At 33.9% G+C, this 15797-nt stretch overlaps 1 protein-coding gene across 1 annotated transcript; it reads right to left on the bottom strand.

Moving 5' to 3' along the window:
- Positions 1-436: 436 nt before the first annotated feature.
- Positions 437-1333, bottom strand: LOC139868735 (transcription factor CYCLOIDEA-like). Its single transcript, XM_071857070.1, has one exon. It carries the CDS (start codon positions 1331-1333, stop codon positions 437-439), a length of 897 nt encoding a protein of 298 aa, XP_071713171.1.
- Positions 1334-15797: the final 14464 nt, after the last annotated feature.

Consider the following 15797-nt stretch of genomic DNA (forward strand, 5'->3'; position numbering starts at 1 on the left):
CAAACAATCCAAGATACATAGTGGTGAAATTAGGGCAACTAAAACTAAAATAAAAATTTCGAAGTTACAATGACGGTTAAGAGTCGAATTCAACCTTAGCAGATAGCATCACAGGATTTTGACACTATATTGATGTTATTTATGGTTTATTTAAACTGATTGCACATATGACCTTGATAGATTGCTTATTATGCAACATAACATCAATAATCATTATCAAGTTGGTTAACTTATCAACAATAATTATGGACTTACATCCTCACAATACCGATCCAGCTCCACAAATTAAACTAGTTACTGCCTAATGCTGATCAATCTATCTTCCTGCTCAATTGCCATGAGCTGCAAAAGTTCAATCAACCAAATAAAAATAACTAAATTCAAAACTTTAACATGTGTGTATTTGAAAAGTTAAAGTAAAGTACCTTGATTGGGTCTAAATTGTTGCGCGATCACCCGCTTGCTCGATCGCAACTTTAAATTTAGGCAGACCGACAAATGTAGAGCTCGATTCATTCGAACCAGGTGAGTTGTGCTGATAGCTATACAACATTGAAATGTCTTCTTCCATAATTGACTTCCCAATCTTATCATTAAAACCATTTTGAGATTCAATTGAACACCAAAAACTTGACTCCAGTGTTAAATTTGAAGAACAAAAATTACCATGAATCTTGGACACATTATCAAGATTTTTAATATTCAATTTTTCTCTCGTTCTTTCTCTAGCTCTTGCTCTTGCTTCTGCCCTTAATTGATTCACATGAGATCCAGATTTATAACATCTTGTTACAATATTCTTTCTTTTTTCATCAACACGTGATGACTTCCTTTTTTGACCTTTATGTTCTTTTACTACTTCATTTGACCCATCTTTGACCTTTTCCAAGAAAACCAGGTCACTAGATGAGCTTTGTTTCTTACTTTGAACCAACTCATCAATTGAGATCTTGGAATTGTTAAAAAGCCAATCAAGGGTTTTGCTTGCTTTATCAAACCCTAATAAATCTTGAAGACAAAAGAATTTTCTTGCAACTTCAATTGACAATCTTACCCTTCTATCTCTAAAACCTTTAGATGTATGGATCTTGCTATGATGGTCTTTCTTTACAGATTTCTTTATCTTTTCTGACCCAAAAACATGATTATTGTACTTATCAACTGACTGTTCTAACCCTAATCCTTCAACTCCCAAATCTTGAGTAAAATTGTTTTCACTAGCTACTTGAAATGAGTTGTAAATATGATGTTTTTCATGATCAAGAAAGGAAATGGAAGGAGGGAAGACATGGGTTGAAGAAGGAAGATGTGAAAAAGGGTTTGTGGGAAACATTATATCAAGAAAGGAAAAAAGATGAAGACTTTAATTAATTGTTTAAAAAGATGCATTAGTTCAGCTTAATAAACACTTGTATGCTTCATATAGCTTTGCAGATGGAGTGTCCATCTTCTTTCCTTAAATATATACTACTGCTACTAATGTAAAAGAAGGTAAGTAGTAATATTGTGTTAAGGTACCAATGTAGCATCACACTGATGAAGACTTTATCAATTTTTATTTGAGTTATAAACAACTATAGATTTGAAAATATATTTCAATAAAATATAACTTGAACGTTAGATTATTAATGGTTTTTCTCACCTCCTTTAGCCATAAGTAAGTAGATTCAGATGTTGGTAGACATTACTCTATTTTAGGAGGGTGTTTAGGGTTGCGTTTTGGTAGAGATTCTTAATTATTGTGATTGTAAAATGTGAATAATCTATTTTTACGATTTTTTTAATCTATTATGATTACAACAACAACTGTTAAGTCCATATTATTGACGAGATCTGACTGTAATATTACCATTTTATCCATACGATGTTTCTAGCTAGTTTACACTTAATTCTCATTTATCTTGTAAATGAAACCTATAACCTATAAATAGGTTTCATCCTCCACACTTACAAGGTTAGCCAACACACTAGCAATTCTAACCTCCCTCACAATTACACTTTCAAAACACCTACAACCCTAAACTCTCTCAACGTTTTTGTTTGTTTGTTTTTTTTTTTTTCTTTTCTTTTCTTTTTAGTGTTTATTTTTAAAATAGAACAGAAAAACAAATTTCAACAACGTCAACCAGAGACTCGTTAGCTCTTGGAACCGACACCAGACCACCAATTTTTTTTCGAGGAGGTTTTATCACATGGAGATCGAGATTTTTGAATTTCATCGAAAGTCATGAGACGGAAAAGACATGATGGATTCATTGAACAACGGATTAGCTAAAAAGAAATATCAAGCATGAACAGATATTGAACTTGGATACGATCAATTGACTATGCAACAAAAGATTCAGATCACTGGGGATTAGATATTAATGATACCGCAACCCGCAGGCGCACCGCGAATGTAGGCGGACAATCACCATTGTGCGTATGCGTGTTCTTGTGTGCGGTATGCGGCGTGCGAATGCCTTTGTTCCCGGTACGGCGGTTGCTTAGCTGTCAAGTAAATATCTTTTCCATAATTATATCCGTGATTCGGGGGAGTCAGTTATGGATGAGATTATCATGATCTGGGACGGTTCTAGAATTAGGGTTTGCCTATAAATACAAACCCTGATCATCGTTTACCGGACACAGCACATTACGTAACCATCGCATACGATACATATTACGTAAAGCAGCATCATTCAGCATCTTTTCAAGGTTAACAGGTTAGTCTTTTGTAAGCTAGTACCTACGACCTTATTTGGGGCCTTCCGATCAGCGACCGCTATCGAAGGTGGACTTAATCACTTGGCCACCCCGCCGACATCATCATGTCGACCAGGGTTATTCACGGTAGCCGGACCGGAGAGCCACGTTCTAAGATCCTTAAACCCCTCTTTACGTATTGAGCAGGCATATTAAACCCCTCGGTTAAAATATGCATGATCAAGTGGTGCTTTCATTGAGAGTCGAATTAATTCAAGACTGTTTAATTGCTTTTTCTTTTAAGGTTTTGAATTGTATGACTCGTTATTTACAAAATTTTTGAATTTTTTCTTTAACAGTATCATGACTTCCGTGGAATCATCGGAACATACCCAAACAGATGTTCAGAACGCACCGTGATGTTATGCGAGGTGTATATAAAATAGTTATTAATTTTAGCAGAAAACACTATTAAATACGATACAATTTTACACAAGATATTTATTTATTTATAGAATGGATATACTTAAACCTTGCTACAACACTTATAGGCAGTGTACCTAATCGTAAAGTAGTGTAGTTTTTAGTAAGTCCGGTTCGTTCCACAGGGAAATCTTTAAACAAAGCTCAACGCTATATTAGTTTACTTTTATTAAAAATACAAATATATATATAAGTAATATTATTATTATAAAGGGGGGTTTTTACCGTTTAATGACCGGTTTGTCGATTTTAAGACTTTAGTCGCAGTTAAAACCTAATGTAAAATATAAAATAAATACAAGACTTAAATTAAAGCGTAAAGTAAATAACGATAATGAAATTGCGAATAATAAAAGTGCGATAAAATAAAATTGCGATAATTAAAAAGTACGATAATTAAAAGTGCGATTAAATAACAATAAATAAAAGTGCGATAATTAGAAGTGCAATTAAATATAAAATAAAGGAAATTAAATATGAAATAAAAGAATTATGCTTATTTAAACTTCCGTAATCATGATGTTTGACGTGTTGATTTTAGTTTTATGCTCATGGGTTAATTGTCCTTTGTCCTGGATTATTTAATATGTCCGTCTGGTTTTTGTCCATAACAGTCCATCAGTCATAAATATAAAGTGCAAGTGTCCTCATCAAATTATTGTTATACCCGAAGTTAAATATTCCAACTAATTGGGGATTCGAATTGTAACAAGGTTTTAATACTTTGTTTAATGAATACACCAGGTTATCGACTGCGTGTAAACCAAGGTTTTACTACTTTGTTAACAATTACACCAATTACCCTTGAATGTAATTTCACCCCTGTTTTAATTATTCTAGTGGCTATTAATCCATTCCCGTGTCCGGTTAAATGAACGATTATTCGTACATATAAATACCCCGCCCATCGTGTCCGATCGAGTGTATATGGTAATTTATAGGGACGCCCAATTGTAAATCTTTATATTAACATTAACAAACTTTCATTTAGTTAAACAAATATAAAGCCCATTAATAGCCCATAGTCTAGTTTCCACAAGTGTCGTTCTTTTGTCCAAACCCCAATTATGGTACAAAGCCCAATTACCCAATTTTAGTAATTAGCCCAACATCATGATTACTTCGTTTTAAATAAGCATAATAATAACTTAGCTACGAGACATTAATGTAAAAAGGTTGAACATAACTTACAATGATTAAAAATAGCGTAGCGTTACACGGACAGAATTTCGACTTACACCCTTACAACATTCACTAACATACCCTTATTATTAGGATTTAAAATTAAAATTAAAATTAAAATATAAATTATATATATATATATATTACGTATATATTGAGAGAGAGATAGATATTGAATATGAAATTTTGATCAGAATTCGGTTTGCTTTATAGCCAGAGTTGAAATTTGGGGCTCCGCGACTCGCGGCAAAAGCCTCTTCAAACTCCGTGAGTCGCGGAGAATGTATTTACAGCTCAGTCCTTGGAGTTTTCTCTGCCGACGGTTTTTTATATATAAATATAATATATATATAATTAATATAATTAATTATATATTATATTATATTTATATACATAGTTAACTTGTAATTTTTAGTCCGTTGCGTCGAGCGTTAAGAGTTGACTCTGGTCCCGGTTCCGGATTTTCGAACGTCCTTGCGTACAATTTTATATTTTGTACTTTGCGTTTTGAATCTTGTACTCTTGTAATTTCGAGACGTTTCTTATCAATAATTGGAACCTTTTTGATTGTCTTTTGTTCTTTTGAGCTTTTTGGTCGTTTGCGTCTTCAATTCGTCGAATCTGTCTTTTGTCTTCACCTTTTATTATTTAAACGATTATCACTTGTAAATAGAACAATTGCAACTAAAAGCTTGTCTTTCTTGAGGAATAATGCTATGAAATATATGTTCATTTTTAGCATTATCAAATATTCCCACACTTGAGCATTGCTTGTCCTCAAGCAATATTGTCTTGAAATACTAGAATCACTTCTTTATTCTTCACACTTTGTACATCAGTGATTTCTATACGGCGGTATAAACAATGGTAGTAACGATATGGTTTACAGTCCCACATGACTATAAAAATTTAGATCCATTAAGGAAATTGGATCTTTATGAAAATATTTGATTTTTTTGAAATCTAGTTTTTACCCTAGATAAGTTTTCCGGAATAACCCTTTACCGGTGTTTGCAAAATATTTTTGTGGGTTTGGTGGGTTTCAGATTTAAAAATTTTAGCTCAAAACTTGCAGTTTTGTGTCACCCACTTGCTAACCTTGTATTTGGAAAGCAACACGTCCAGTTTACTTGTCCCGTATATTACCTTTCGGTAAACTACCGTCCGATTGTAAAGGAAAGCGTTGAACAAGCAACTGTTAAGGCAATGTCCCCTGACATGCTTTTAATTATGGTCTATAACGTGTCGGACGCAATTACTATCCTTGGTAGGAGCAATAGTAAAGCTCATCCTTATAATTTTTCGGTCTGGCACAAGGTCCTGTCTTTGACCATGTTATGCAACCACCGTTCTTACGGTTGACACCCGATTTAGTTCAGGTGACCTAATGAATTCCAGGTGAATTCCTAGGATTTTACGTTCAATGGTAATGAACGCATTAAAAATAGGGTTTTCAGAAAACAAATCGGTTTGTAATTTTGATCAAAATATTTTCTCGTTTAAGCTCGAGTTTAGATATCATTGAATTCCATGAGTTTGAATTCTCAATCTTTAAGGTCAATCTCTAGGATTGAGTAATACCAGTCTTAAAAGCTGATTTTTAATCTTTAAGGAGATTATCCTTTCTGGAGATCTGATTCATTAGTCTTATCCAGCTAATTTGCATGGTACCCCCCCATTGTACGAGATAAATCCTTCTCATGGTTAGGATAAATCTGACCACATGGCGACCCTGTTTAATGCTGAGGTCCGTGGATTCCTGCTGATTTTAGTGATGACTTTTCTAGATTTTTCGTCAACCTACAGCTGGTCTGAACGACAACTTCATGACCTAAATCAAGAAGCGCGTTTCTTTTTCGGAAGACTTTACTTCCTTTTAATGATGGAATTGATTCATCGTGTAGATCCATCTCTTCTTTTCTTTCATTGGGTAAAACAGTTTAGTTTAGTCCAAAGCAAAAGTATTTTCAGTTATTTGTTACAGATATATGTGACATATGTTTAAAATAACTTGGTAAATTTTCCCACACTTGGCTTTTATTTTCCTTTTTATCGTCCTCTATTCCATTTTAAATGATTTTTAACATTTTAGTTTGTTTCTCAATTTATGTCCTTTCCTAGGTAACAATAATTTCGGTGTTAAAACCTAGTTTTATCGTTCATAAATATGTATAAACATGATTTGAATTCATTTAATTGAAAATTTTTACTAAAATTGGGTAGTCAGTATATAAGACTAGGGCTGTTCTTTTTTATCAGAGAGCACTAGATTCTAATACAACTACTGCTTTACTAGTATTTTTAATGGTAACCAAGTGTATAAAGTAAAAAAATTTTAAAATCCGAAAGAATTTAACCCCTTCCCACACTTAAGATCTTGCAATGCCCTCATTTGCAAGAAATCAGTAACAATTTAAATTATTGAGGGTGATTTGTGTGAAAATGATTAAATTTTTACCAAAGTTTCCAAATATATTGGCGTTTGTTTGCTGAATGATAAATGGTGCACATCATTTGTTCATTCCGTCTTGTTATTATTTCACATATATTTTGCATCTTGTCGTCAAAATTAGTTGCTTTTGCTGAACTTAATGCCAGTCTTTGAAAATGCGTTGTTTTACCCTGTTGTGTACATAAGATAAACTGCAAACATATATACATATTTTTGAAGTTTGGTATATTACCCCACATTCAAAAATTATTAAAATCTAAGAATAAAAGTTAGATAATTATAAAAAATGATTACAATATTAACAACAGTATTAAATTTATCAATAATTACAAATTACAAAATAAAAAAATAAAATAATAATAAGTAAACTAAGGATGATATTGGTACCAATAGGGGTTCCAGGCATAACCATAAGTGCTATAGAATGCTTCGGCAGGGTCATACGTAGGATATGGTGGCTGCATCTCTATCGACCAAGGAGGGAAGACGGGTTTCGATGTAGGAATATAGTTTCTACCTATATGTTGGCAATGAGCTATGATCTGGTTCTGATGAACTTGCCAATCTTCAAATGCTCTCTGTCTAGCATTTTTGTATTCCTGAGAAGCTATAAACCTATGCATTTCTTGCATCTCATTCCCCCCTCCTACATTACCTTGTTGCTGGTTTCTCTCCACCTGTGGATGTCTACCATGGTAACGTACTGCGGCGTTATTTCGCCTCTTCAAAACTTTCGCACCATGGTATACATTTAAACCTATAGTATCGCGGGGTTCTGGTTCTTCTACTAATAATCCCCCCGACTTATATCCACACCGAGATATTCACCAATCAAAGTAATAAAAATACCACCTCCTATTATGCTATGTGGTCGCATCCCCCGAACCATAGCTGATAAATAATAACCCACACAATATGGTATACTTACAGTGCTCTGTGGGTCTCGAATACACATATGGTAAAACAAATCCTGTTCATTTACTTTTTCCTTGTTTTTACCCCTTTGTGTAATCGAATTAGCTAAAAACCTATGTATCACTCTTAATTCGGCTCTATCTATATCCAAATAAGAGTAATTTCCCCCTTTGAAACGGTGATGGCTTGTCATTTGACTCCACACACCGTGTGTATCAAAATTCTCATCTATCTTTCTACCGTTTAGTATCAATCCTCTACAATCGGCAGACGCTAACTCCTCAGGCGTATATATACGTAAAGCCTGAGCCATGTCCAGTAAAGACATGTGTCTCATCGAACCGCCTAACAAAAATCTAATAAAAGAACGATCGGTTAAACTAGCTACCCGATCATTCAACTCTATACTACATAACAACTCTTCACACCATACTTTATATACAGGTCTGCGTATGGTGAATAAACATATCCAGTCATTAAAAGAAGAATTACCATACCTCTGTACAAGTAATTCCCTAATTGGCCCGGCCAATTCTACAGCTTCTAAGGGTCCCCATTCTATGACCCTCGGTACCTCAACAACCTTAGAGTGTAGAGTATGCAAACCCCGTTGATATTTTGGATAATCTATCCAAAGTCTGTCAAATCTCAGGTTCGGGTGCAACTCTTCCAAGTGCATATCGGAAAAGGTCATGACTGGATGAGGTACATCCTGCTTGTAGTAGTTATCCACCTCCTGTTGTTCCAAATTCTCAGCAGGAGCATTGCGGGCTTGGGATGAAGATTCACCCCTTTCATTCTGCAAAACACATCAAACACAAATTTTGTGCATCCAAATATGCATTAGTGTCAGCAAAATCATCAATCAAAATAATTACAATGACATTATCAATTTATATCAAACTTAAGCTCATTTTCATATTTTCATCAAATCTACACTTTTTCAAATAAGCATATACGAAAATGTTCGCCAAGTTCATAAGTATTCAACTCAAATAACATGTCAAAATAATCATTACTAGCAATTAAACAAGTCTCAAATGGTATTATCTTTCAAAAATCAAGTTCATGAATTTTAGACTTGAAAAAGTCCACTTTAATTCTCAAAATCATGTTTAGGCTCAAAGTTTGGATCATTTAACTACCTAGACATGTTACACTACTCAATTTAGCAACAATTCATGACAAAAATCGGCCATAACCTGTTTATATCAAAAAGCCCCAAATTTCTCAAGAACACAAACCCTAGATTACTCAAAATTTGAAGTTTAAGGCTTTTAATCATGTTAAACAGCATCAATCTAGGTTATACAAGCATAATACATAAACAATTTAAGCTTAATTACACTAAAAAGCATCAAAATCAAATTGGGGAAAAAATAGCTCAAGAACATCAAATTTCGAATTAAATGGTGTTTAGGTGTAGAAATTTACCGTTTTTCTTGAGTAATTCTTAGATAGCATCCTTCTCAACATGATTTTAGCAAAAAATTTGGTGATTAACGGTTAAAAATTGGGATTTTTGGGGTTTTTTCTCGGGTTTTTCGGGGTGTTTTTCGCAGTATTTTTTCTGTGTTTTGGGTTTTGGAGTGCACTGATCGTTCAGCTCTTTATATTTTTTTTTTCTGATTTTCGGTCCCTCCGCGAGTCGCGGAGATTTAAGCACCAAACTCCGCGAGTCGCGGAGTTTGGTAATTTTTTTTTTTTTTTTTTATAATCATTAACTTATTAAAACAATTAAGTAATTAATTTTAAAATTTTGTTTCCCTTGTTATTTAGGACGAGGTCGTTTCGGATCGATGTCCTAGTCCGTCCTTCGACAAAATTTTAAAATTTGTCTTTTTGTAGCGATTGTTTTAAAAGCTAAGATTTTTGGGTTTTTTCAATGTTTTTGGCATACTCTAATTCAATAAGATTAAAAATAATGATAATAAAAGTTCTCGTCCCTCCCTCGGGTAAAGCAATTTCGGTTCAAAGACCTAGTCTTCAACTTACGACGAATTTTAAAAATCATATTTTTAACTTAATGAGATAAAGTAAATTTTTGTTTTTAAATTCACACAACTTAAATATAAAATTCAAAATTAAAAATTAAAAATTCAAAATTCACACCAAACTTAATTTAAAAATTCATATTATAAATTCATACCAAACTTATATTAATTTTTCAAATATTTACAATTTTAAATATATTGTTTTTACAAAGTTTACAATATTAATTTAAGATTTAAATATTAATTTTAAAAATATGGTAAAAATAAAATTAAAAATCTTTTTGTCTTTTTATCCCACTTTAATCAATCAAATATTATCAAAAATATGCGCCCCTCTTTTCGGTAAAGTAATTTCGGTTCCAAGACCTAATTTAACTCATGACGAATTTTTGAAATATTTTGGGTTGATTGATTAAAGATATTTATACCTTAAGAATAAACGTTAAATTTCGCAGTGATGTAATAAATTTTTGAATGATATCAATAATTTCGGTCGCCAAACCTAATTTTATTTAATACCAATTTAATACTTTTTAGCGAACAAATTAGCGTTTATTATCAAAAGGTTAAAAATAAAAATAAAAATAAAAACTGTACAGACATACCTGTGAAATATATTTCTTAGTTATATGATCTATTCCATTCATAAGATAGTCGGTTTAATTGGTTTTCCATTGCTACATAAGCGTAACCTCGAGCATTCAGTGTCTTTTCTTCTAAACATATGAACGGTCCGTCTCTGCATAAAGTAACAAATTCGGTATTTGAATAGGTTTGATTATTTGAACATTTACCTCCATGTGACCATTTTCCGCATTTGTGACATCGTTCTAGGTGTCGTGCTCTTCTTTTTGCTGCGGATTTTGATTTTCCTTTACCAAATTGTAACTTATTATCTTCGCATCTGGATTCTTTTCTAACTCCGTCCATTCTTTCTCTTATTACTGATACTAATTCGCTCGGTAGTATGTCATTATTACATTTAGTGATCAAAGCGTGTAGCATTAGACCATGGTTTAGTTCACAGGCAGTCTTCATTTTGTAAAAACCTAAAAAAAATAAAAATTCAGAATGGGGGGAGAAGACTAGTTCTTTAGGGTCTGCTAGGGAAAGACCATACGTGTTCCATTTTCGAGAACTACACGAAAACAGACAATCTAACTCTAACAGAAATACATATTATCCTTTAAAGACTTGATTCTCCCCACACTTAGTTAGCTGTGGTGTCGAAATTGTGATTAACTTCGTTGTCGACTTCCATCGGACCATGTATGTAATGTTTAACTCTGTGACCATTAACTTTAAATTCAATCCCATTTGAATTTATTAATTCTATCGTTCCGTATGGGAAAACTCTTTTGACTATGAATGGTCCAGACCATCTTGATTTCAATTTTCCAGGAAATAGCTTGAATCGTGAATTGAAAAGAAGAACTCTGTCTCCTTCTTTAAATTATTTTGAACTTCTGATTCTTTTATCATGCCATTTCTTCGTTCTTTCTTTATAGATTAACGAATTTTCGTATGCTTCATGTCTTAATTCTTCTAATTCGTTTAGTTGACTTAATCGTAGACGTCCAGCTTCATGTAAATCAAGATTACATGTCTTCAAATCCCAAAATGCTTTGTGTTCAATTTCTACTGGAAGATGACATGCTTTTCCATAAACAAGTCTAAAAGGTGTGGTTCCAATTGGAGTTTTGTAGGCTGTTCTAAAAGCCCAGAGTGCATCCTCCAATTTAATGGACCATTCCTTCGGATTTGATCCTACGGTTTTCTCTAGAATACGTTTTAAAGCTCGGTTGGTATTTTCAACTTGTCCACTTGTTTGTGGATGATATGCGGTGGAGATTTTATGAGTTACTCCATATCTTTTAAGAACTTTCTCAAGTTGATTATTACAGAAATGAGTACCCCGATCACTTATTAAAGCTTTCGGTGTTCCAAACCTTGCAAAAATACGTTTTAAAAAGTTGACTACAACTCGTGCATCGTTAGTTGGGAGAGCTTGTGCTTCCGCCCATTTAGATACATAATCAATGGCTACGAGTATATATAGATTATTATGAGATTTTGGAAATGGACCCATAAAGTCAATACCCCAAATGTCAAATACTTCACATACTTGGATGACATTTTGTGGCATTTCATCACGTTGACTTATTTTTCCGGCCCTTTGACATGCATCACAGGATTTGCAAAGAAGGTGTGCGTCTTTGTAAATTGTAGGCCAATAGAATCCAGCTTCATAAACTTTTCTTGCTGTTAGTTGAGGCCCATAATGCCCTCCTGTTGGTCCTGTGTGACAATGGTTTAAAATTTTACTAGCTTCATCTCCAAATACACATCGGCGTATTATTCCATCGGGACAACTTTTAAACAGATGTGGATCTTCCCAGAAATAGTGTTTTATATCACTGAAGAATTTCTTTCGTCTTTGGTACGATAATCCTTTTTCAAGGAATCCACAAACTAAGTAGTTTGCATAGTCTGCAAACCATGGGATTTCTTTATAATCTATCTTTAATAGATATTCATCAGGAAAGTTGTCTTGTATGGCCGATTCATTTAGAACTTCTAATTCGGGATTTTCAAGACGAGAAAGATGATCAGCGGCGAGATTTTCTGCTCCTCTTTTATCTCGGATTTCAATATCAAACTCTTGTAAGAGTAAGATCCAACGGATTAATCTTGGTTTAGCATCTTGTTTTGAAAATAGGTATCTAAGAGCAGAATGGTCGGTATAGACCACCGTTTTTGCTAGAACGAGATATGATCGAAATTTGTCAAAAGCAAAGACAATAGCAAGGAGTTCTTTTTCAGTAGTTGTATAGTTCGTTTGTGCTCCTTGTAATGTCTTACTAGCATAATATATAGGTTGAAATCGTTTTTCAATCCTTTGTCCTAAAACGGCTCCCATTGCAAAATCACTTGCATCGCACATTAGTTCAAATGGTAGATTCCAATTTGGTGTTATCATGATCGGTGCATTAGTGAGTTTTTCTTTAAGAATATTAAAAGATTTGATACACTCATCTGAAAAGATGAATGGCGCATCCTTTTCTAGGAGTTTATTCATAGGAGTGGCAATTTTAGAAAAATCTTTTATGAAACGTCGGTAAAAACCGGCATGCCCTAGAAAACTCCTAACCCCTCTAACATTGGTGGGATGTGGAAGTTTAGCAATTACATCTACTTTAGCTCTATCCACTTCAATTCCTTCTTTTGAAATTTTATGTCCAAGAACGATGCCTTCTTTAACCATGAAATGGCATTTCTCCCAATTAAGTACTAGATTTGATTTTTCGCATCTAATTAGCATTCGTTCCAGATTAACTAGACATGATTTAAATGTATCACCGAAGACCGAAAAGTCATCCATGAAAACTTCCATGCATTCTTCTATCATGTCGTGAAAAATCGCCATCATGCACCTTTGAAAGGTTGCAGGGGCGTTGCAAAGTCCAAATGGCATGCGTTTGTAAGCAAAAGTACCATAAGGGCACGTGAATGTGGTTTTCTCTTGATCTTCGGGTGCTATTGGAATTTGAAAATATCCGGAAAATCCATCTAGAAAACAATAGTAACTATTTCCGGCTAATCTTTCCAACATTTGATCTATGAAAGGTAAGGGAAAGTGATCTTTTCTGGTGGCGTCATTTAATTTTCTATAATCAATACATACACGCCATCCTGTTACAGTCCTAGTAGGAATAAGCTCATTTTTCTCATTTGTAATGACAGTCATGCCACCCTTCTTAGGCACGCATTGAACTGGGCTTACCCATGGACTATCAGAAATTGGATATATCAAACCTGCATCTAGCAGTTTAATAATCTCTTTCTTAACTACATCTTGCATATTAGGATTTAGTCTTCGTTGGCGTTGCACATACGTTTTATGACCTTCTTCCATAAGGATTTTATGTGTGCAATACGAAGGACTTATTCCTTTAATATCATGAATCTTCCATGCAATGGCTGGTTTATGAGCTTTCAACACAGAAATGAGTTGTGATTTCTCATTTTCAGTAAGAGAAGACGATATTATTACATGTAATTCAGATTCACCATGTAAATAAGCGTATTCCAAATTGTTTGGAAGTGGCTTTAACTCTAATTTCGGAGGTTCTTCTATCGATGATTTATATCGATATCTGTCTTCTTCTTTTAGCATTTGAATTTCTTCTGTTGTTGGTTCATATCCATTAGCTATAAGTGTAGCTAACATTTCAGCTTCATCAATTGGTTCATTACCTTCTCCTAAAGAACATTCTCCTGTTCCTTGTAATTCTGGAAATTCTTCTAATAATTCTGCATGTGCATCTATAGTTTGAATATAATAACATGTATCATCTGCAGATTGTGGTTGTTGCATTGCTCTATCAACTGAAAAGGTAACACTCTCATCCTCTATACTTAGGGTCAGTTTCTTACCGAACACGTCTATCATTGCTTTAGCCGTGTTTAAGAATGGTCTTCCTAATATGAGAGGAACTTGAGAATCTTCTTCCATGTCCAAAACAACAAAATCTACTGGAAATACTAAAGTACCAACTTTAACTAGCATGTTCTCCATTATCCCTCTAGGATATTTTATTGATCTATCGGCTAGTTGTATGCTTATTCTGGTTGGTTTCAATTCTCCAAGGTCTAGTTTAGCGTATAGTGAATACGGCATTAGATTTATACTAGCACATAAATCTGCCAATGCTTCTATTGAACTAAGACTACCCAGAAAACATGGAATTGTGAAACTTCCTGGATCAGATAATTTTTCTGGTATCTTATTCAACAGCACTGCTGAACAATTAGCATTCATAGTAACAGCCGAGAGTTCTTCCATTTTCTTTCTATTTGAGATTAGATCTTTCAAGAATTTAGCATATCTAGGCATTCCTGAAATTACATCAATGAAAGGAAGATTTACATTTATCTGTTTAAACATATCCAAGAATTTGGATTGCTCGGCTTCAAGTTTCTCTTTCTTCATTTTACTCGGGTAAGGAAGTGGTGGTTGGTATGGTTTAACATAAGGTTTATTCTTAACTGTGTTATTTTCATTAACCTTTTCAACTACCGGTTCTTTTTCCTTATCTTGATCAGGTTGTGGTTCTTGTGGAGTAGGAATAGTTTCATCAGAAGTTACAGGTATTTCAGGTGGTTTAAGTGTTGTACCACTTCTTGTGGTAATAGCTTTAGCTGTTTCATTCCGTGGGTTAGCATTTGTATCACTAGGTAGACTTCCCGGTTTTCTTTCACCTATTAACCTTGCTAGGTTACTTACTTCTTGTTCCAGATTTTGAATAGAAGCTTGTTGATTTCTAAATGCTTGAGCATTTTGTTCATTGGTTTGTTTCTGAGATGTGAAAAACTGCGTTTGAGACTCAACTAGCTTCGTCATCATATCTTCTAAATTTGGCTTTTTATCATCGGTTTGTTGTGGTGGTTTGTTTTGAAAATTCAGTCTTTGTTGATTGTAAGTATTATTGGATACTTGTTGATTGCTAGGACCTTGTTGGTTGTTGTATGGAATATTTCGGTTATAATTCTGGTTTTGATTGTAAATTGGTCTTGGCGGTTGATAATTATTCTGATAATTATTTCCAGGCCTTTGGTTTATGTATGAAATATTCTCTCTTTGTTCCATTGTTAATTCAATACTGAGACAATCTTTTGTCAAATGTGGTCCTCCACACTGCTCACAACTAATTCGTATTGAGTGAATATCCTTAGTCATCTTTTCCATTCGTCTTTCCACAGCATCTATCTTTGTGGAAATGGAATCTAAGTCATGGCTAGAATCGGCTCTAGCTGCTTTAGATGATCTAATGATGTCTTTTTCTTGGTGCCACTCATGTGAGTGGGAAGCAGTATTATCAATAATTTTGTAAGCATCAGTTTCGGTTTTCTTCATAATAGAACCACCAGCTGCTATATCTATGTCTTTTCTTGTAGTGATGTCGCATCCTTGGTAGAATATTTGTACTATTTGATAGGTGTCTAAACCATGTTGCGGACATCCTCTTAATAACTTTCCATATCTTGTCCACGCCTCATATAGAGTTTCATTTGGCTTCTGTGTG

Source organism: Rutidosis leptorrhynchoides, chromosome 9 (assembly GCF_046630445.1).
Source record: "Rutidosis leptorrhynchoides isolate AG116_Rl617_1_P2 chromosome 9, CSIRO_AGI_Rlap_v1, whole genome shotgun sequence".
Lineage (NCBI taxonomy): Eukaryota > Viridiplantae > Streptophyta > Magnoliopsida > Asterales > Asteraceae > Rutidosis > Rutidosis leptorrhynchoides.

Excerpts from the sequence above, each read along its gene's own strand:
- LOC139868735 (XM_071857070.1), bottom strand. The coding sequence starts at position 1,333 with ATGTTTCCCACAAACCCTTTTTCACATCTTCCTTCTTCAACCCATGTC.